The following is a 24,310-nucleotide window of genomic DNA, read 5'->3' as shown; positions in this document are numbered from 1 at the left end:
AATTGGTTGAGAACGGAGGTGGCACCGGAGGGACTGTCCCCCTTCTTCTCCCTTGAGCGAGCGCATAGGGTTCCGGCGCGCCCGCCGGCCCCGGGCCTCCCGCCTCGCCCAGTGGTGTTCAAGCTGCTCCATTACCGGGACAGAGACTGGCTTTTGCAAAGGGCGAGAGAAGCGGGACCCTTTCAGGTGGACAACAACAGGGTCACAATGTTCCCGGACTATACGTTTGAGACGCAGAGGCTCAGGGCGAACTTCCTGTCCCTTAAGCGGGAGCTCCGGGATGAAGGCATCAAGTACTCCCTGTTATTCCCAGCGAAGCTGAGAGTGGTGGTAGATGAACAGACACTCTTCTTCACGTCCTCGGCGGACGCTTGGGCCTGGTGGGACACTTATAAAGCGGGAACGGATGGTGCCAAGGCCAGGGAGGAGGAGGCTAAGGTGACACAACCGATCAGGAAATCTCAACGGATCAGGAAGAACCGCAGGAGGACCGGCAAACCTTCGGTGTCACAGACGGAGGCGGAGAGGCAAGCGGCCCTACAAGCAGTGGCGGACTTATCCAAGTCTACCAGAAGTCAGTCCGGGAAGGGCACGGACTCGGAGGACCCGGGCACGGGCTCGGAGACGGGACTCTCGGAATTTGGTGGAACCCGGGGCCCTATCGTGACGCCACAGACTTCGGGAGAGATACTTGAGGCGTGTTAATCTGGACTAATGGAGTGGACTCGCTGGTTGGACACCGGGGCGCTGGGCCCGTGGCAGTGGAGCACTGCTACTTGAGGTTTCGGGGCGCTATGATGTGGGGATTGTGGGGCGGAGTGTGCGGGGTTGATTTGCTTTCACATCGTACCACGCCCTACTGGCCCTTAAGGTCATCGCAGTGGAGACTGCGACCATTGCTGCCTTTCTTTGAGGGGTGGTTGGGAGTGTTGGTTTGGATGGGGGTACTTCCAGTTGCGGGGGGGCCTGTCCTGGGGGGGTGGGAGTCGAGAGCAGTTGGGGTTGCTCGGGGGTAGTTGTTGTTGGGGGGGTTTGGCTTCCTGTTTGGAGAGGGAGGGTGGGTTGGTCCGTGGTCGCGGAGAGAGCGAGGTCAATGATCTGTATTGTTCGGTCTGGTTGTGTGAGGGGGAATGGCTAGTACCGGGGCGTTGAAATGTGTGTCCTGGAATGTGCGGGGTATGCAGTCTATGGCACGCAGGCATAAAGTTCAGGCATACCTCATGCGCAGGGGGGTTCACATAGCGTTCCTGCAAGAAACACAACTCAATAAACAAGAAGGGATTGCACTGCAGAGGCGTTGGAGGGGGCAGCTGTTTAATACGACATTCTCAGCTTTTGCGAGGGGGGCACTGATTTGGATACGAGCGGGGGTTCCCTTCCAGGTTATAAAAACATTGGTGGACCCTGAGGGCAGGTATGTGGCAGTGGAGGGGAGGCTGAAAGGCAGGGTGGTATCTCTCTGCAGTGTGTACGCTCCCAATGTGGATCTGCCCGCATTTTTGTCTACACTCTCGGGTAAACTGGCGGGTTATTTGGCGGGGCCGGTACTCCTGGGGGGGGATTTCAACTCGGTTGAGGATGTGGTATTGGATAGGTCCCATCCCCCACTGCATGCGTCCCCAGCGCATAGAGTAGCCAAGCGCAGGCTGGAGTGGCAGGAGAGCTGGGCCCTCACAGATGCATGGAGGGCGTTACACCCCACTACTAGGGACTACTCCTTTCACTCGCACCTGCATGATCTACACGTTAGGCTGGACGCGTTTCTGTGTTCATCATGCGTGCTTTCTGCGGTGGGAGGGGCGGAATACTTGGCTCGGACGATATCAGACCACAACCCTTTGTTGCTATCCCTGAACTGGATGGTGACTGCTAACTGCGTACCGACATGGCGCCTGCAACCCGACACCCTGGATGACTTGTTGTTCAGGGAGGCCCTGGGAGACCGTATTGAGAGCTACTTTGATGAGAACAACGGCACGGCCTCCACGAGGGCGGTAGAGTGGGACGCGTTTAAGGTGGTGGTGCGGGGGCACTGTATAGGACACACGGCTGGGGCTCGCAAGACTTTGTTAGATGATTTAGATAAGGCCGAAACGCGGTTAAGAGAACTGGAGAAGAGTCGCCCGAATCACCCTGAGTTGCAGGAGGGGCTTGGTGGGGCCAGGGAGGGGCTGGCTGTAGAACTGGAACGGCTGCGTTGCTTTGATCATAAGGCGTACATGACGAGGGCGCACGCGGAAGGCGATAAGGCGGGGTCTATGTTGGCGTGGCTCGCTAACCCAGTCAGGAGGGGTATGCCGATCATGATGATCCAAGAGACAGGGGAGGAGCCCTGCCATACCCAACCCGGGATCCTGAATAAGTTTCGGACTTATTATGAGGGTCTCTATGAAAGTGGTGAAACAGGGGGGACAGAAGAGCTAGGAGAGTTCTTGGACGGCTTACAACTGCCGAAGTTGGAAGATTCGGAGGCAGAGGAGCTGGGTCGGCCCATAACGCTCGGAGAGATAGGATGTGCAGTAAAGCAAATGGCTAGAAATAAGACCCCGGGACTCGACGGACTCCCGATAGAGTTTTATAGTAAATATCTGGAGTACCTTGCTCCCCGGCTGCGAGAGGTCTACAATGAAGCGCAAGAAAGGGGTCGGCTCCCGGGCTCCATGTGTGAAGCCCTCATGATCCCGCTTTTAAAACCGGGCAGAGAGGGAGCGGCTTTATCCTCGTACCGTCCGTTGTCCATGTTGACGACGGACTACAAGATCCTGAGTAAGATTCTGGCCAACAGACTGCTGATGCATATGACTGGCCTTGTTCATAAGGACCAATGCGGTTTTATCCCGACGCGCAACACTACCCACAATATTCGCAGACTTACGAGACTGATGGGGGCGGACTGGCCGGGCGCCGTCTCTCCATTTGTCCTTTCTATTGACATAGAGAAGGCCTTCGACAGCCTTGAATGGGGGTACTTGTATGAGGTGATGCGACGCTTCGGGCTGGTGGACGGATACATAAACTGGACCAAGGTCCTGTACACTGATGCGGTAGCGAGAGTCCGAGTGGGTGCTCTGATCTCGAGGCAATACCCGGTTAAGCGTGGCACCAGACAGGGGTGTTCCCTATCTCCGCTCCTTTTTGCCCTAGCGATGGAACCTTTCGCAGTAGAGGCCAGACTGGGTCGCCACTACGCCGGTTTATCATTTAGGGGCAGGCCACATTTCATTTCTTTATACGCAGATGACCTGCTGATGTTTCTGGCTAACGCGGGCCCCGAGCTAGAGGGGGCACGGCGGTTACTAGGGCGGTTTGGCCGGCTATCGGGCCTGAGGGTCAACTGGCCTAAGTCCTGCTTATTCCCCCTGAGGTCAGGAGAACCGTGTCCACTCACCGCGCAGGAACTCCGGTGGGAACCGCGCTGTCTGCATTATTTGGGAGTCTATGTCTATCATACCCCAGCTGACTTGCTGGAGGGTAACATCACCCGTTGCATTAATGCCTTACGGGGGAACATGGACTTCTGGTCTACCCTGCCGCTATCCCTGGCTGGTAGGATCTCCCTGCTCAAAATGGTGGCCCTGCCCAGGCTCTTGTATTATTTTAGGACGCTCCCGGTGTGGGTCCCGAGTTCTATTTTTAAGCGCCTGAGATCTCTGGTCATAGCGTTCTTATGGGGCATGGGAAGGAGGCGCATAGCGCTCGATACTCTGCAACGCCCCAAGGATGAAGGAGGATTGGCTGTGCCAGATTTTGAGGGGTATTATCTGGCCGCGCAGCTGCAGATTTTCACTCAGGAGGTCGCAAGAGTGTATAGAGGCCCTGAGGACGCGAGAATAGAAGGCACCCCGCGACATGTGCTGGCGTACATCACATTACACCAGAAACTTCGGGTGGGAGATCTGACGGTCGAGGAGCAGACGTTCCGACTCTGCTGGGACCGGGCCCGTAAGCGGGCGGGAGCCCGCCTTATGTATGCCCCCGAAATCCCGTTGGGGATGGTTACGGCCCTCCCACATGGAGGGGACTGGTCGCGATTGCTGGGCTGGGAGGAAGCGGGGATACAAATGTTGGGCGATCTGTATGAGGGTGGGGTACTGCTGCCGTTTCAGGAATTGCAGGAGCGGTTCGACCTGCCGAGGGGCGACTACTTGTTGCACGCAGCGGTCACGGGCACTATGCAGGCTCATTGGGGGGAAGGGTTGCAGGAGCCGGGCACCTCCATGGCATGTCAATACACGATGATGGCCGCGGGGACTTTTAAGGCTGTCACCTGCCTGTACTCCAGGATACAGAGGGAGGCCTTACAGCCACTGACAGCTCTGAAGGCCAAGTGGGAGCTGGACCTTCAAGTAGAGATCCCTGACACGACCTGGGGCCAACTACTGAGGCGGGCACGGAAGAGCTCGAGGAATGCCAGGTTCCAGTTGATCCACTTCTACATTGTTCACAGGGCATATCTCACACCGGGGAAAATACAACAATATTTTGGGATAGAAAACGCTGCTTGCCCCAGATGCAATACGGTTGGGGCGGACTTGGGTCACATGTTATGGGATTGCCCATCTCTGGGAGACTACTGGCAGGAAGTTGGGCGGGCCCTCAACAGTGCAACAGACAGGGACATTCAGTACACGAAAGCGGTGGGCATCCTCCATTGGTTCCCGCACACGCCTAGAAACAAGACTACCAGCAAATTTATAGACTTGGGGCTCATTCTAGCTAAGCGGGAGATAACGAGGAATTGGAAATCGAGGGTGGGGCCCGCATATAAAAGGTGGTATGGGGAATGCCTGAGGTGGGCGGCATGTGAGAGCACCCTGAGGTACCAGATGGCCTGGAGGACAAATGACGAAAAGGCTTTGGAGAGGGCAACTGCGTGGGAACTGATGGTACAGGCGCTCCGTGACATAGATGATGAGGAGCAGGAGGGCGAGGAGGAGCTGGATGTAGCAGACCCTGTCACCATACCGGGGGGCACACCTTAGCGAATGTATGTACTTCCTACATCACAACAGACGTTCTTACAACGATGAATCAGCGCAGCGCGACCACGGGGGGGGAGGGAAGGAAGCGGGAATTGGCGGGCTGTTGGGGAACGAAAATTATGGGGCGGTGGAGGGGTGAAAATCGCAAAAGCAACCCAGCGATATTTTAGTACAACTACTGTCAGACAGTGTAAAGTGGTACGAGAAATACTCATGGACAGAGGCTACCCGTACCTGAGAAAGGGGCGGGCCTCCCAAACAAGAACGCAATGGACAATAACATTCCTTGTACACAGAGAAACTGTAATTTTGATTATCTTGTCTGTACAATTATATTGGTGATGCAATAAAAATGATGTTAAAAAAAAAAAAATGGTGTTAGACAGGGATGTATGATGGCCCCTACGCTATTTACGCTATATAATAACGGGATAGCTGATTGTATGAGTACAATACCAACTGATGCCCCTACAATAGCAGGAAAAAAGTACCCATTCTGATGTTTGCCAACGACACATTGATTCTCTCCAAGACCTCAAGTGGACTTAAAAAGGCACTAACAATCTTTTAGGATTATTGTTGCGTGAGGGGCTTGGAGGTCAACGTGTCCAAGACAAAGTTAATTGTATTTAATGCCCAAATGGCAAATATGAGGGGTTTTAACATGAAGGATGGACCTCTAGAAGTAGTTAATGAGTTCACCTATCTAGGAGTAAATTTTCAAGGAAGCATGAAGTGGGATCGCCAAATTGATTTAGCCTCACTTAAACTAAGACAGATCTTGGGGGCCCTCTGTCAGGAGCATGATCTCTCTCATTTCAAGCCTATTAACCCAGCCCTTGAAATTTATAATCTGAAAGCTGTTAGCTCAGCATTATATGGTTCGGAAGTTTGGGGCTGTGAGAACCTTGAATCTCTTACTATCTCTGAAAACCGTTTTTTACGAAATATTACTGGACTTCCCCAGAGTACCCCTATGTGTCCGCTGTTAATGGATCTGGGTAATAAACCTATTGCATCTGTAGCTAAATTGCATCCCCTTCTGTATTGGTGGAGACTATGGTCTACTCCTGAACTTGCTGGCTATGCACAGGGTTTCTTAAATATAATTAGGGCTGACACATTACATCACATTAAATGGCTATGGGTAGTCCGAAACCTCTTAGGAGAGCTAGGGTTGATTGTGCTGTGGACTGATCCCGTAAACTCCATCTTTCCATCAAAAGCTGTGCTGAAGACTAAATACTGGGATTTGTTTCAAGGAAAAAATGCAAGGCAACAAGTGTCTTCTTCCCTTACCAGCTGGTTCTTGGATCATAAAGTCGCCCCGAGGTTGGAATCATACTGGGATGCAATTGCCAAACCCAAGGACAGCAAGTTGTGCTTCCAGTACAGGGTGGGTACGCTCCCAGTGAGATTGTTTACGATGAAATGGTCAACTCAATCTCTAACTAGGTGTCCGGGGTATAGAGCCAATATTGAGTCGACGGCTCATATTCTCTTTGTTTGTGATGCCTACGCTGCCTCGCAACGGGCTTGTCTGACACCAATCTGTAGGCTCCTGGGCACAAGGGTGGCTGCGGAAGTTGAACTCATTCTGCAAACTGACACCTCACTACCCATTGCATTGGCTATGGCAACATTTCTAGGCTGGGCATGGATTTTGAGGGCTCGCTTAATTGAACAGAGTCTTTGATATTAGAAATAACAATCTTCTCATAATGTGGTATTCGCACATACCTTAAGGTTTTATCTTTTTAACTTGTTGTTTTAACGATTGTATTGCTTGTATTTTACTCAAGGGGTTGTGCCTAATTTTATATTGTGACACAAGTTTTTAAACCATGATTTTGCTGTATTCGCTGTTTTGCACATTGCTTTTATGATTGTAAAAATCGAATAAAGCTTTATCAAATGACCTACCTTGTGCATTTTTAAATAGTAGGGAGATCAGTGACTTTTTTACCCTGTTGGGCTCCCTTCTCAGTTGTTGCAGTCCTTACTTGAATTGGCCCTTTCAAGAGATTGGAGTTCTTATTCAGCTGTTTACTCATGGTGAGCTGCTCTGTCTTTTTGAAATATCACACCACAGATAAGGTCCACCAAAATTAAATGTTTTCCTTCTTCGCTTTTCAGTAAGGATTTTCATTTTGTTGTGTTTCTCAAGGGTCAGTAAAGTATAGCTTTATTCGATTTTGGTTTAAAAATCATAAAAGCGTACAGTTAAAATATAAAAACATACATACAATAACACATGGTATCTGCAAGTTAAAAACTTTTGCCCAACCTCTGGGGATAAATATCTTAATTATAGCGTACTTTTCACAAATTAAGATTAAATCAGACAGCAATTAATTAGGGTTCCAATACTTAGGACTATAAAACATTGATTCCTGTCGGGTATAAGTGGGAAAGCTACGGCCGCTCGATACATGGAGTCCTCTGCCAATTAACATGTTGCACCCTACCTTTAGAGTAGATGGGGAGATGCACGGCATTCTAGAGTAAAAATCATGCAAATCCCAGACGGAGATTGGGCCGTTTCCCACTTGGGGTGCACAGGTACGATAGGTACGGGACAATATGTCTCTGCCTAAATCTAACAAGTACTAGGTTACCAGCGATATCTTTTGAGAGGGAACCCAGCCAGCCCACCCTTCTAACACTCATTATTGTACCCTCGAGGTTGGATGGCAGGGGTCTGTTTTTTGTCAGCCAAAATTTAACCTTGTTCAACAGGTCATGTTGTTTCTCGTATTTCCCAGGTGTAAGTGCTGGTACTCCCGCGAGGACACATACAAATGGAGCTGCCTCCGGTGGGAGTTGGATAGGAGAAACTTTATTATGCTGTACTCTAGGAGCAGTAAGCCATGGCAAAACAGGTTTAAAGGGAGTTTTGCGAGCTATTGGGGCTGGAGCGTTAGGAACTGTTGATTGGGTTGGCACCATTTTGTCTTGTGTATTTGGCTTGGGGTCTTTGGGAGTAGAGAGTGGATGGGAACAATTAGGAGTTACAGAACATTTGTTGGCTAGCAAGTTAGACTTGATAATTTCCTCCTTTCCAGTCAGCCTGTCCCCTAGTGCGTTTATTTTTTCTATTAATGGAGATATAATAGAGCTGACCAGTTGTTCAATAAGGGATAATAGATCTGGCCGTGTAGGAGATGCTAGAACGACTATTTTCTCAACAGCCTCAGGAGTCGTGGAAGAGTTACTGACTGGAGCTCTGGGGCTTAAGGACAATTTTTGGAGTTTTGATTGGTTCCCAATGTTATTAACCCCACTACGTTTCCTTTTAGCTGATGAGAACTGGGAAGATGCAATCCTTTTGGTGTTTTCACTGTTGGTTTTACTGGATGATGGGAGCGGTTGCAGGGGACTATCAGTATCAAGTATTACACAGGAGCTATCGACAGGAAGCGGTGATTCTACTAAGACATGTGTAGTTTTACACAGGGCGTTTAGCTCGTCTAACCACGGGAAGGCTTGTTCTGTGACTACTGTTTGTGAGGGCAACTGCTTAGTCCATCTACTATGTGTCGACTGGGGAGATACGCCTTTATCGTCTTCTCTAGCAATGGACCGTGTTGCACTATTTGTATTATCCCCATTGTGAGTCATAGTGTGGTTTGGGTGTAACAATATAGTTATCAACACATCATAAAGTCTGGTACAGAATTTGTCCTTGGAGAAAGGCAAAGTCAAAGCCAATAGGTGGAAAACCAAACGAAAGCAAGTGTCTTTTCTTTACCTCCTCTATACACAGAGCCAAGAGCCAAGGGGGGTAGCCCCGTCCCGTCCTCCTCGGGCCTCCTCGGGCCATAGAGGGCCCGCCCTTTGCCCAGGTTTCGCCCGGCGTCCGCGCGCGTCCGCGACGCGGAGGGAGCTTCCTCAATTTAAGCGCCTCCGGGCGCGCTAGTCCTCGGGATGTGTGGGCGGTACAGGATGTTGTCCAGGGCTTGCTGGGAGCTGTAGTTCCCCCAACTGCGGCCAGGTAGCTGGAACAACGGCGGCAGGGGGAACAAGCAGCGTCGGAGCCCCAGCAGCAGGTGAGGGAAAGTGAGGGAAAGTGTGTCCACCTGCTCCCCTCCTCCGCCCCCCGATATGGATTTCAAACAGGTCCCCGCTCCTTCGTGAGAGCTTCCTCAATTTAAGCGCCTCCGGGCGCGCTAGTCCTCGGGATGTGTGGGCGGTACAGGATGTTGTCCCAGGGCTTGCTGGGAGCTGTAGTTCCCCCCAACTGCGGCCAGGTAGCTGGAACAACGGCGGCAGGGGGAACAAGCAGCGTTGGAGCCCCAGCAGCAGGTGAGGGAAAGTGAGGGAAAGTGTGTCCGCCTGCTCCCCCCCTCCGCCCGATATGGATTTCAAACAGGTTCCCGCTCCTTCGTGGGAGCTTTCTCAATTTAGGCGCCTCCGGGCGCGCTAGTCCTCGGGATGTGTGGGCGGTACAGGATGTTGTCCCAGGGCTTGCTGGGAGCTGTAGTTCCCCCCAACTGCGGCCAGGTAGCTGGAACAACTGCGGCAGGGGGAACAAGCAGCGTCGGAGCCCCAGCAGCAGGTGAGGGAAAGTGAGGGAAAGTGTGTCCGCCTGCTCCCCTCCTCTGCCCGATATGGATTTCAAACAGGCACGTTTGCCTGTGGATAGTTATGACCCATAGTTTATACTGTGTGAACTTTCCATGAGATGGAACACGTCATGTGAAAGTTTGACACTAGGTGCAGAAGAACCAAGTAAAATACCATATTATGTACTATCTATTGGATTCCCCCAACCCTTTTTTTCCCCACTTTTTTCACAGGTTTTTTTCCTGGAATCAAGGAGAAGAACACCTTTTTCAATAAATCACAAGTTTGTGATTTAGACACTACAAAGTCGAGGGCTGGGTACACCTTAGAGTGTGTACACCACCCAGATTTCTGCACTCTTGTCCCGACGAAAACCTCATAATGACATATAGGTTGAAACATGTAGAACAATTTTAACAATTTTTTTCATCTTAGCACATGACTTTACTGACACCAATAGCCTACCTAACCAGGCAAGGGTGTCCCATAATATATTTTAACCATTGCCCAATCAATCCAGAATAAAAACCTTGAGTGAGTAGCATTGGTCAACTTTTAATCACACTTATTTTAAACCTAATTGCACATATAAAAATTACAAAACCAGCTCCACTGTAGTCAGGTGTCGCAGGACACCCAGATGGCACCCGGCTGTCTGGGTGGGACCTCGATAATGAAGCATGTCACCAACTAGGTTGGTGAGTGAGGGGTCTTCTAAGGACAAAGGTTGTCCCTAATTTGGGGTACAATATATGCACCTTATAGAACAGAGGTTGTAATGACCTCAAGGGGACACTCCTCTATTTGTTGTGTTACACGGTTTCCCATAGTCACCATTTTGCCCTTCCATTGCCCCCTTGCTACCTCCCAGTAAGTACATGTGCTTCACTTTTATAATGTGCAAGTTCATCACATCTCTACAAGCACAGTGAGGTAGTTGTTACGGGCCAGAATATTAACCTACCATGTGTGTTATGAATTCTTCTTTATGTCATTCACCACATGGTGCATTACCAGTGTTTCACGCTCTTCTGATGGATTGGGACTGGAGTACAGCTCCAGAAACAATGAGTAAGAAGGTGTTATTGCGCCACCATTCAGGTGTGCTGGGGGGGGGGGTGGCTTCTGTATCGCTATATCTAAAGTACATTTTGTGCTGGGCCCAGAAGCAAAAGAGGGTCCAGTGGCCTGCAGCCTGCAGAGTGAGCACACACAGGCCAACATGGCTCTCCCTGCTGCATGGCCTATACAAATAGCGAAAGGCAATCAATTTTCACTTTTGTGATAGAAGATCTTTATCCACAAAGCTCCATGTGCTTTGCAGGGGCTGCCCTTTTAAATGTATCAAGTGACGCGTTGAAGGAGGAGTTCATTTTCAGATGTTCAGCCTCCACCTCTGGCTACATTTGGGGTGTACCCACACCACTGTGGAGAAGTGTGGCTCAATGTTTAGAGAGGCAGACCCTGATGCAGAGGTCTATCCTGGGACCAGGGTTCAATTCCCCGCCTCGGCGGGTCTTGGGCTAAAAAAATTCCACGGACCTGATAATTCTCGCCTCAGTGCCTATTCCAATCATGGAGTCCCACTCTTCAACTCTGGGCAATAGCTTGCTTAATCTCCACAATGGCCCCCACAACTCTAAGGATGCCTGGCCTCCACCTTGGGGGTGCCCAGGAGTGGACGCCTCACAGGGAAAGCCAGGATGGGTTCCACAGTGGTATTTGTACAAGCGCCTTGAGACCCTTGCGGGTGAGTAGTGCGCTATACAAGTATCAATTTTCAATTTACATTTTTAGCAGAGACCTTCCGGTTTCAGAAATATTCAGGTGCTTCTTTAATGCAAAAAATGGGCTTTAGCAGAGCACTAAGAAATTGCATTTGCCATGTTGACTCGCTGTCCACACCCCTTAGTGTACTTTTAAGATGTTAATAGTCCCTCACAAACTGCAATGCAAGCACATCAAAGGAGGTCAAATGATACAACAAACAGCCAACAATGCCAGTTGAGAGGGTCATGCTTATATGAAGCAGAGCCAAAGCTTTACTTTGTTATTCTAAGGCCTCCTCAACACAAGTCTCAAGAACCTAATGCAATCAACGATACTGTTGCAGCCAGTTAATAGTACATCATTTCTATAATTGTTACCTTAAATATTCAGAGTTAGTACAGTACCTTCATTCCCAAAAGGCCCTTTTAAACCAGTAATCCTTTTGTATTTATTCACATTCTCTTTAATAATTGCCCTTGAAATTGGCTCCATAATTTGTTCACTCAAACGGTAGCCTCACGCTAATACTTGCACTTCTCCAGAGAAAAAAGCATTATATTTACTTACCAGAAACATGAGTGCTGAACGAATGTGACATGCTTTTAACCTAATACTGGGCCTTGAAGGCAAATGGTCCCAAATAGCAACAGTGTTACCATAGTTTTTGCATCCTAATGTGCTTATAGCATGTGACTTACTAGGGCCACTGTGGTGATCTCACTTGTACCTTGTGGTCCGCAATCATGTTATTTTTTTTTAGACTCATTACTGGGACCACCATATTTTTCTGTGGACCAGGTGCTATGAAATATTATTGCCTGTGACCAGGATGGGAATCAAATTCAGGCCTTTGTTTCACTTTCAAATATTTCTTTGGGAAACAATATGTATAGGCTCAAGGGTTATGCCTCAAATCATTCCTGAGCAAAGGACCATTAATGACCCACTGTACTTATTCACTCTGTTTGTAAGAATTTCCTTAAAGTGGATGATACTCCATTGATTATCTACCTTGTTCAGCATAATACCAACTATGTTATAGAACTCAATAACTGTTCAATATTCATCTAACAGCTGTTGACCACAACTCTTCCAAGCTTAATTTGGGAACAAACAGTGATTCGGTCTTTGCTATAGAATATGCCCATTCAACTTCCCAAATTAGGTCGTCCTTTGGAGCCTGCATCAAATGGAAAGTCATACAGGCTAATCTTGGATCAAACTCTCTCTAAGAAGAAGCAGTATGATATTGCATCTGTTTTTTTCATGTTTTGCCTTCAGAAAGCCCTTTCCTTCCTGTCGAAAATGCAACATCCAATAGTGTCAGCAGCCTAGATTATTTCTCAACTCGGTTACAACAATTTTTTCTATTTGAGTCTACTATCCTCATGATATTCAGAAATTCATAATGCGAGCGGCAGATTTGACCATGTTGCTTCTTTTTAAAACATAGCCCTTTGTTCCTCCAAGAATGCTTATTTCATCACAAGACTTGAGATTTTCAGTTCAGGCTTTTTCTGTGTACTCTGATCTCCCTCACCCTCAAGTTTGATATATTGAGATTTTGCCTGTGTGCTATATTTAAGCTAGATAATGACATTGCATGGCAAATGTATGTGCAAAACGTGCATTCAATTAATCAGTCTTGGTATGCACATATGTACATCCTGTTCAACCCTAATGGGGAATGGGGCACTCCTTCACGAATGTAGCGGATGTCCAAGCCGCTGTGTTATAATTGTATTGTAGTACTGGTGACGGGATAGCTATATCATTTTGATGGAGTCTTCCATGCACCAAAATATGAATCAGTGCCTAATGACCAGGAAGAGATGAATTCAAGAAAGCCAAAGTCCCTCTCGGTCCTCAATTGATTATAGACATTTCACAGTTTTGATTCCAAGCATATTCAGTTTACCTCATTTTCTTCCACGTAGCCTAAGGTCAGGCAGGGCCACTTGAAAACACCTTGAAGAGTTTCACATGCATATCTGCAACATAGAGGGAAACATAAAAAAAGGAGATAAAGACTGGGAACATTACAGATTATTGCATGGCATGATAAACCAATAGGAACTCTTGGCTGAGTATGGCTTTAGCTTCGAAGGAGCTCAAAACATTCACAAGAAGGAGTTGGCTTGCAAAAAAAGGAGGTCCAATGGGGATTATGTCTTAAAATAATGCAGTACTTCTATTTAAAACCTCAAGTGTGTCTGCATGCAAGCTTTGTTTAAAGGAAAGTCCCCATAATAAACATATACATTAATTTGGGTTTTGTTGGCAGTTGATTTCTTTGTACCTGATGGAATAGTGGATGCGAAGCTTATAGAGGATCATTTAGTTATCTTGATGGGTGACTTAAATGAAAGTCATATTGTTAATAAACGTCTCTCCTTGTCAAAGGACTTTGGACTTTGTGCTGAATATTTTGTGGATCTAGGAGCAGATCATCCAGTATAAACTATATTAAAGTCAACTGATGCTCCTGGGCACCAATCAAGGCTTTTAGAGTGCATTCAGAATTAAAAGTCACCAAGGCCAGCTTGCTCTTGTGTCTGATCCCATGCAACCAGTCTCTAATGAAGAAATTAGATATACAAGACTAACTACACAGAAAAAAAGCAATCTGATTTCAAGGAGCTCATGGCTACCGTGAGCACAATGCCTAAGGTTTCTATACTTAACACTCAAATAACGCTATGAAATCTGAAAACCGAAACTATGATAAACAGATTTCAGATAATGATACATGAATTGTGCACATTTGTTGCAATCGCATATATAAAATACACTAACATAAGTTACAAATTTAGTGTGGTATGCAGGTATTTAAAGCGAGTGAAGGAATTGTGAATGAACATGTTTGCCAATGTGAGTAGAACAAAATCTCCTCATATACCCAATCTCTGACGCCTTTAGTCAGGGCTGCTGCAGATATAATGAAGTACAAGTCTGCAGATGGTTAACCAAGGGTAACAAAAAACATAGTACAGATGAACCAACCCTGAAATTGAGAGTCTCGCTTTTAACCCCTCTTATGGTCATCCTGAGTGCTGCTAGTTGCTAGTATGCTAAATTATCAGAATAATTGGATACCGTTGTTTAGGTATTATCTATATTGCTATAAAGAAGGATAACACTACTGGCCTCGATTGTCTAAAGTCAACCATAGAGCAAACAGTCCGGTTTGATGGTGCAATTTTCTAAATCACTAGGTTGTTCAAAAAAGGTCTTCACTCTTGACAATACCGTTGGATCATGTATTTTGACATGTATTTTGACAAAAAGAGGACGTGGAGGACCCTAATGATCAAATAGCTACTAGGTAGAATGTGCAAATTTTAATACGAAATGACTTACACCTTTACTGAAACAGAGAAGAATTTTAATTCTTCCAGGGAATCAAGCAGGGTTAGGTCTGACAACAGCACCACAGACCACAGAATTGTCTTGCAATCTATTAGCTGCTATGGCGCTATGGCGCAGGCAGTGGCACAAGATGTCCGCTGATACTTTTAGAACGGTTTTTACCCCTCCTGACTTTCTTCCCTCAGACTCCCCCAGTTCGGCCCTGTCCAAATTCAACGATGCCTTGAGTACTGCGGTCAACCTTATTGCCCCTTTAAGACGCTGCAATCGGCGTTCGGGCCGCAAGCAGGAACCATGGTACTCGGACATACTGCGTGCGGAGAAAAAGGCCTGTAGGAAGTTGGAGAAATCCTGGAGATTCTCGCGCAGCACTGTCGATAGAGACAGGTATAGCTCAGCAATGAGACTCTATCATAAAAACATCCGAGCTGCCTGTAAGTCCCATATTATCTTCCAACTCTCTGAGGCTGGCAACGACTCCAAACTGCTGTACCAGGTTCTCTGCACATTCACCAAGCCCGTCGCTTGCGACAGCCCAGAAGTGCTGACCCAAAAACTGTGCGATGACACTGCTGGGTTTTTTTCCGATAAAATTGATGCCATTTATTGGAATATTTCCCAATCAAGCCTATCCGCGGATGAATACGACTCCTCTTCCAGTCTCCAATCTGGAATAGCCTGCGCTGCTCCAGCTACGCTATCTTTCATCCCCGAGATAACCTTGGACCAAGTCAACTCCCTGATTGGGACTATTAAATCAGGTAGCCCAGTGGATCCTGTACCTGCCCGTGTCATGCACCTTATTGGGAGTGTCCTCAGCCCCTCCATTCTGACGGTGATCAACCGCTCCCTGTCGGAGGGATTGGTCCCCCGGGAGTGGAAGGAGGCCATGGTCAAGCCTATCAGGAAAAACACCACCATCCCCTGGTCGGACATGACCAATCTGAGGCCAATCTCCCTTCTGCCGTTCATCGGCAAATTAACGGAGAAGCACGTTAATCACCACCTCTCCAGCTTCATTGAGCAGACCGGCAGTCTAGACCATTCTCAGTCCGGGTTCAGGCCTAGGCACAGTACCGAGACTGCCCTTCTCTCCGTCACGGATGCCATACGCCTGTCCCTGGACAGAGGGCTGTCAGTGGTGTTGGTGCTGTTGGACTTATCCGCAGCATTCAACACCATATCCCACGCCATTCTCCTCACCAGATTAAAGGAGATAGGCATTGACAGTTCTGCCTTGGCGTGGTTCACCAGCTTTCTCTCAGAGCGTACTCAGAAGGTGAATATGGGCTCTTTTAGCTCCACTTCTGCCAGTATCATCAGAGGAGTCCCGCAGGGCTCCTGTCTTAGCCCTACGTTGTTTAACGTATATGTCTCCTCTTTGGCCAACATGACGAGGTCCTTCGGGTTTATACCTATCTCCTACGCTGACGATGCGCAGCTGCTGTTCACTTTTAAGACCTTTACCCCGGAGATAAGACAATCGTTCTCCAACGGCATGACTGCAATCGCCAGCTGGATGGCCAAGAACTTTCTCCAGTGCAATGTGGGAAAGTCTGAGGTCATGCTATTCGGAGAGGCAAGAATCCTGTGGACCCCCGACTGGTGGCCCTCCAGCCTGGGTCAGGCCCCGCTCCCGAAACAGGTAGTAAAAAACCTGGGGGTTCGTATAGATCATGACCTTACCCTTTTCCATCATGCCAGCACTACGGCAGGGTCCTGCTTCCACATTATCAGCCTCCTTCGGAAAGTGTTCCCCCTTCTACCAGATAATACACGGAAGACCCTGGTCCAGGCCCTCGTTCTGAGTCGCCTGGACTATTGCAATGGCCTATTCTTAGCAGCCAATGAAGGAGTGCTCAATAAACTGCAGGTAGTGCAGAACACGCGGCACGGCTGGTAACTAACACCCCCCCTAGAACGCCGTCCCTCCCCCTCCTTAAGGCCCTTCACTGGCTTCCCATCCGGAAACGGGTGGAATTTAAGATCTGCTGTGTGATACACAAGAGTCTACACAATCTGGGACCCCACTACTTGGCAGATAAATTTGTGTACCATCGTCCTTCCCGCTATCTTAGGTCCAGTAACCAACTGTTACTTCAGGTTCCCAGACATTACAAGACCAGACAGGGAGGCCGTGCCCTCTCCATCATGGGCCCACGTCTTTGGAACAACCTCCCCCTCTCCCTTAGAGAATGCTCGAGCCACTCAGCTTTCAGGAAACACCTAAAGACAGTACTATTCTAGGAGGTGCTTTGCTCGACCTGTTTACCTCACAGCTCCGCGCGGAGATACACCTTCGGGTGTGATGCCGGCGCGCTACAAGCCCATAAATAAATAAAATAAATTAGTGATAAAAAAACCTGCATAATATGCAAGTGGAATTTTCAGCAAAGCAAATTCCCATTGGTCGTGGCAAACTGTGGACACAACTTAAGGGAATTAAGGTTGTAGATACTGTGTTTGGTATACCCAAAGTAGTGTAATCAAGTACTTTAGAGGGATTACTTTCTAGCAGGAAAGACCATGTCTCAAAATCTTTCTCAGGTAGGAAAGTTGTCTAGCAGAGAAAAATGTTATCCCCTCTCCTCATTTTCTTTTATGGAAGAGTTTATCAAATGGTAGGAATGGAAAGGGGTCTAGTACTTGCAAAAACTAAATGAAGCAATCTAATAGGCAGTGTAATGTGCTGGTGATTCACCTCTTTTAGTTTTAAAAGTGGGTGCAATACAGAGAAAATAAATCATACACAACACTGTTTGTGATGGAAAACAGTCAAAAACTCTACCTTTTCTAGGTTGCACATGATGAGCAGTTGGCCCCCTGCATCAAAGAAGCGAAGTAGGAGTCCATTTATACTTATCTTTGGGTAAACTTCCCCAGCTATGGTAAATGGGCCACACATACCATCACATTGACACTGACCTGGAGAACAAACTCCAGATATAATGACTGGGCAATGAAATTGCTACACCAGAAACCTCCTAATTCTAGAAATCCCTAATGGCTGCAAAGGGTAATCATCTACACAGATCTTCTTTCCCTAGTTCTGAGGCCATAGTCTACTCAGATATGCATGTAAGTGTCTTTACTAAAAGCATGTTAAAGCTAACATAAGGAACTTTCCGTAGGAGATGATGAATCCTTTCATTGTCTGGGCGTATTGGTAGTAAGCTCCCGTCATCCTCAAGTCTGGAAAGATTGCCCTTTTTAACAGTGATACTTGTCGCAAATTATCACCTCGGTTTCTGACAGCTAATATGGAGAATTGGGGATTGGTGGAAAGAACAATCACACATCTCACTGATATTGTACATTTCAGTTAAGATTTCAACTGCACGTGAGTGCTACTGCATTGATCTGGTATCAGCTTTATAGAATTTGGAACATAAAAACTAAATGTAAATAGTTTCAACATGCAAGAATGCTCTACAAAGTTGAAAGAAAAATGAGCAGAATTTGATTCTTGTCACTATGGCTTAAGAACGATTAAGTATTTGTCACATGTTGTCAGGGACTGTGTATGGTTGAAGGAATGAACAAAGAAAGACATTTCTAGTATTGTAATATTTCCTGGTTGTCCATATGTTTGACTATGGTTGTACTATTTAGTGAACATTTGTAAACGTATTAGGGACATTGGGCCTGATTCACGGAACTAATCAGAGACAAAATCTTAACTTTACGACTTTCAGTATTCACAAAGGGCATTTAGTAGTAGTAAAGTTAGGAACCATAACTTTACTACTCCTAAATGCCCTTTGTGAATACCAAAAGTCGTAAAGTTAGGATTTTAAGATCAAAATTTAAGATTAACTGAGACAAAATCCTAACTTTAAGACTTTCGATACTCACAAATAGCATTTAGGAGTAGTAAAGTTAAGATTCCTAACTTTGCTACTCCTAAATGCCGTTTGTGAATATCGAAAGTCGTAAAGTTAGAATTTTGTCTCAGATTACTTTTGTGAATCGGGCCAGTGTTATCAGCATTTTAAAATGTACTTGTTCAAATCCTATTAAATTTTTTTACTCCAGCTACTACAACTCTCATTCCCAACACTAATATATACTCTTATGAAAAAAACACACAGAATACAAATTACCCAGTGGTGCCATCAAAAGCTATTAAATACTTGAAAATAGAGCATATTAACCTAAATTGGCACATTCCTTTGAATGTTCAGAATGTGACAACCATTTGGTTTACTCAAAATGTGGTCAATAGCTTCGTATGCAGAACATCAGTTGAATCTTATGTAAGACATATTGTTTAACTTATAGATGTTTAAAATTCACGTATTCCAAATTTTTTTTGTTTATTTGCACTCCTCACTTTTCGCCTGTTTCTCTTTCTCCTTTTCTCTCACTGCCTGTATTTTTATATAGAGACATCACCACCATTCGCAATGGCCTTGGAGATAAAGTTAGCGTGTTTGCACAACAGCTTTGCACTTTTGTGTTAGGGATAGTGTTTGGATTTGTTTATGGCTGGAAATTGACATTGGTGATTTTATCAATCGTCCCACTCCTGGTTGCATCAGCAGCAGTTTGGTTAAAGGTAAGTTTAAATAGATCCATTTCGTAAAGAAGAATTTACAAGTTTTTAATGTCGTAATTTTTCAACTAATGTTGATTTGAAGGAAGACGTGATGCCTGACTTTCTGAACATTAGTGTAAACTCTGCAGCTAAATCACTGGCATAAAATGTGAGCCAGATATTATATAATATGCTAACCTACATTTTTTGGGGGGAGAGGGTTCAAGAAGGAGGCCATTCCTTAATTCCAGTCATTGTAGTTTGAGCTATTGAAGTGAATGGTGTTTGATTTATTGTTCTTAGTTCGGGATTTATTTGGAGCTTCACAGGTGGTTTTTGAAGCCCTGCCTCTGCTGGTCTGGTGCCTATCTACCCAGTATATATATATTTATATATATATATATATATATATATATATATATATATATATATATATATATATATATATATATATGTATATATATATATGTATATATATATATATATATATATATATATATATATATATACTAGTGCGACTCAATTTCTCCTGCTGGGGGAAGATGTTTTGATGTTTAACACGGCGTAGTCCAGCCGCGGAGTCACGCACCTCGGAAAGAGCGCCAGACCTGCCCGAAAAGGACGTTTTGTGGATCGGAGCGAGAAGCTAACAGGGCAGCGGCAGACACCAGGCACTGGAGCCTGGCTAGAGTCCTCAACATGTACCAAAGATGCGTGTGGGGAAGTCACGGAAAACAAAACATTTCAAGGTAATCATGACAGACACGGAGCCTACGTGTACCAGGGAACCCTGCGAACTAATTACTGAAACGCCCACCAGAGGCAAGTTAATTAAAAGGATTACGTTTTCACCTGTGTCCGTAAGGCAAAATGAACTGATGTCTGCAGTAATCTTTCCCCCGAAGAAGGCTGATTGTATAAGCCGAAATGCATTGGGATTAATGTTAACCAACTAACCTTGAATAAACACCAATACGAACCTGTGAACTAGTGCTACTCAATTTCTCCTGCTGGGGGAAGATGTTTTGATATATATATATATATATATATATATATATATATATATATATATATATATATATATATATATATATATATATATATATATATATATATATATATATATATATATATATATATATATGTATATTCACCAAAAAAAACATAGGTTATAGACCATATATAGTTAGGAATTAGCAGTTACAAAACCTTATTTTACTCACACAAAACCATTGAAATTCGCATATATAGTTAGTTGCACTAACTATATATCGCGCACCCGCAATCCACTGCTGATCATGTCACATATTACATCATTCACGACATGGTCAGTGACATCACTGATGACATCTCAAATGACATCACTGACACTCAGACACAAAATGTGCAATTTTCCTGAAAATTTCAGCCAATTCAGTCCATCAACGCCAAAGTTATTCAACATAGAATTTTCAGAAATCCCTATTCAAAAAAATCCTAACTATATATACCTACTGGCGACCGCCAGTAGGTAATATATATATATATATATATATAATATATATATATATATATATATATATATATATATATCTCAAACAGCACTCCTGACCGCTTTCGAAGCGGTAACCAAGCAGGCGCAGACCTCTTCTCAGTTGAATAGATTAGGCTCAAAAGTAAAACGGCTTCACACCATCAGATAGAGGCAGTGGAAAATTTACTGCAAAAGTGCAGAGCAAATGCTCTCCTCGACGCGTTTCGCTCCGCAGTCGGAGCTTGGTCACCAGTGATGTCATCAGTGATGTCACTGACCATGTCATGAATGATGTAATATGTGACATCATCAGCAGTGGATTGCGGGCGCGCAAGTTATAGTGAGTCCAACTAACTATAACGTGGGAATTTCAATGGCTTTGTATGAGTAAAATGTCCAGCTAACTATAACTGGTGTGAAACCTATGGTTTTTTCAGTGAATTTCAATGGTTTTTTAAATGCTAATTTCTAACTATAACGATGGGAAACCTCTGTTTTTTTCACTACATTTCAAAGGTTTTTTAAAAGCTAAATCCTTTCTATATCGAGTTTGTAACCTACGTTTTTTTTTTATTTGCTGTTTTGTGTAAGTATTAATTATTAATCATTTTTTTTTATAAGAATATTTAAAAACATTTTTTTTTTAATCATTTTTTCCTGGGCCGCTTTGGGTGCGCGCACCGGTAAGCTCTCCGGAGAGCGCACCCAGAGCGCTATTTCTGCGTTCGTGTAAAAAAATATGAATGAAAAGTAAAAATTAACGCAAGACATTTAGTACCATACATATAAAAGCAGTATTTCTGATTTACGAAGTGAAAATGATTTTACATTTCCGTGAAACTATCGAAACGTCACTTAGGCGCGCCGCGTAAGTGCCCCCGGAAGCGCCTACGTTCGCGCCGCGTATGCGCCCCCGGAAGCGCCTACGTTCGCGCCGCGTAAGCACCCCTGGAAGCACATCGGTGCGCGCAGCGTAAGCGCGTCAAGTCATGTGACCTTAAAATAACACTTTTCATTGGTTGCTAACAGTTTTTTTTTACAAAGAAGGAAATCCCCACCCATTTCCTTCATTTCTTCTTTCACTTTTGTGACTGCAAGACCTGCCTTTTTGCTCTCCATTCTTTGTTGGATATCTTGGATTATCATGGCTGCCAGACCATCCAGCAGTGAAGATGACACCAATGAATTAATTGATGAAGTGCCTTCTCAGCCGAAGGGGAAAGAACATTTCATCTGGAAAAAATGTTCTATACCTGATGGACATAAAAAAGTAAATGCACCAAAAGTTGAATGTAAAATCTGCCAAACTGTACTTTCCCGTGGATACCCCCGAAAGAAGTACAGTTTTTGTAATTCAACTATGATTAGCCACGTAGAAAGGAGGCATCCCCATAACTATGCCCGGGAGAGTGTTAGGGCTCTAGCACAAGAGGCACCCAGGGATGGGGCCTCTACATCAACCGGAGGACCAACAACATCGGTGAGGGGGAGATCACGAGAACTGATTCCAAACATTCAGCCTGTTTTTAATAAAGGCGCCCTTAAATGCAGAGACTGTGATCAGCTACTTTGCTATGGGGAACAAAGTGTTCTGCTCATGGTTCGAGCATTGGAGAACCATTGCTGCCGTTCCCAGCCCTAAATTTGTTTTTGTTTTTTGCTCCTGTTGAGCAGTTTCCATTCCCTGTTTTTGTTTTTGTTCTAAAAAAGAAAAAAGAAGAAAAAAAAAGTTCTTTTCAGAACTACCTCCAATTCTCATCAAAGAGCTATGTTCTTAAAAACATGAAAAAGAGTAAGTGAAGTGGAGTGCATTGATAAAGGAGAGGAAAATGAGTAAGAAAGAACAGAAAGGTATGAGAGGAGAAAGGAAGTGAAGTAGGGGGACTGAAAGAAGGTGAGTGTGGGGAGGGAAAGTAAGGAGAAGGAGAGTGAACATGGGGAATGTGGATATCCAAAGAAAATGTAGAAAAGGAACGGGGGTAGGGAAGGGTAAGAAAAGATGCATTGCTGGAGTTGCATAATTTGTGTGACAAACTCCAGCAATGCATCACTTTTGCGCTTACAGATACGTCTGAAATACTGACATATATGTAAGTACTTGTGACATAATGCGTCATATATTAAATATTGCAAAAAACACAGTTGATGGACAGAATGTAGAACAATGTCATATATTCACCCCAGTACAAGGATCTGGGCCTAAATCCATCGTTTTTTTGCACTCCACACCACCCTGGGTTAGACACTGGCTATATGCAAATCATATTTACAACAAGGGGTGGTGAGGGACAGAGTCTCTGAATTAAGCAGAAAGCTCTCACCCAGTCAAGAGATCAGGGCTAGATCCAACACCGTTTTTTAGCTCACTGCACCATCCCAGTTTCAGAACCTGGCTGTATGCAAATTAGTCTGTTCCTGTCCCAGTGCATGATGGGAACAGGGCAAACCAAACTACAAAAGCCAATTCTTACACTGGGAAGGAAACAAGCTCCCGGGGACCGGTTTCTGGCATTACAGCCGTCTTCGGCCCGGTTTGCTTGAATCCTGATGGTGCAATGAGCAAGGGTCTCACATCTGAGAATACCCTTCCACGCTTAGGGTGGACAAAAATATTTACAACAAGGGGTGGTGAGGGACAGAGTCTCTGAATTAAGCAGAAAGCTCTCACCCAGTCAAGAGATCAGGGCTAGATCCAACACCGTTTTTTAGCTCACTGCACCATCCCAGTTTCAGAACCTGGCTGTATGCAAATTAGTCTGTTCCTGTCCCAGTGCATGATGGGAACAGGGCAAACCAAACTACAAAAGCCAATTCTTACACTGGGAAGGAAACAAGCTCCCGGGGACCGGTTTCTGGCATTACAGCCGTCTTCGGCCCGGTTTGCTTGAATCCTGATGGTGCAATGAGCAAGGGTCTCACATCTGAGAATACCCTTCCACGCTTAGGGTGGACAAAAATATTTACAACAAGGGGTGGTGAGGGACAGAGTCTCTGAATTAAGCAGAAAGCTCTCACCCAGTCAAGAGATCAGGGCTAGATCCAACACCGTTTTTTAGCTCACTGCACCATCCCAGTTTCAGAACCTGGCTGTATGCAAATTAGTCTGTTCCTGTCCCAGTGCATGATGGGAACAGGGCAAACCAAACTACAAAAGCCAATTCTTACACTGGGAAGGAAACAAGCTCCCGGGGACCGGTTTCTGGCATTACAGCCGTCTTCGGCCCGGTTTGCTTGAATCCTGATGGTGCAATGAGCAAGGGTCTCACATCTGAGAATACCCTTCCACGCTTAGGGTGGACAAAAATATTTACAACAAGGGGTGGTGAGGGACAGAGTCTCTGAATTAAGCAGAAAGCTCTCACCCAGTCAAGAGATCAGGGCTAGATCCAACACCGTTTTTTAGCTCACTGCACCATCCCAGTTTCAGAACCTGGCTGTATGCAAATTAGTCTGTTCCTGTCCCAGTGCATGATGGGAACAGGGCAAACCAAACTACAAAAGCCAATTCTTACACTGGGAAGGAAACAAGCTCCCGGGGACCGGTTTCTAGCATTACAGCCGTCTTCGGCCCGG

General features: G+C 45.7%; 1 protein-coding gene across 1 annotated transcript in view; it reads left to right on the top strand.

Annotated features, from left to right (window-relative positions):
- The window catches only part of LOC147688945 (ATP-dependent translocase ABCB1-like), a 1,419,218-nt gene that overhangs the window by 204,191 nt on the left and 1,190,717 nt on the right, over positions 1-24,310 (top strand). Inside the window, exon 7 of the mRNA XM_086941842.1 lies at positions 19,074-19,245. Coding sequence (XP_086797968.1) covers positions 19,074-19,245 — 172 coding nt within the window. The remainder of the gene's footprint in view (positions 1-19,073; positions 19,246-24,310) is intronic.

This window comes from Lissotriton vulgaris, chromosome 10 (genome assembly GCF_964263255.1).
Source record: "Lissotriton vulgaris chromosome 10, aLisVul1.2, whole genome shotgun sequence".
Lineage (NCBI taxonomy): Eukaryota > Metazoa > Chordata > Amphibia > Caudata > Salamandridae > Lissotriton > Lissotriton vulgaris.
This window is presented reverse-complemented; position numbering and strand designations above follow the sequence as displayed.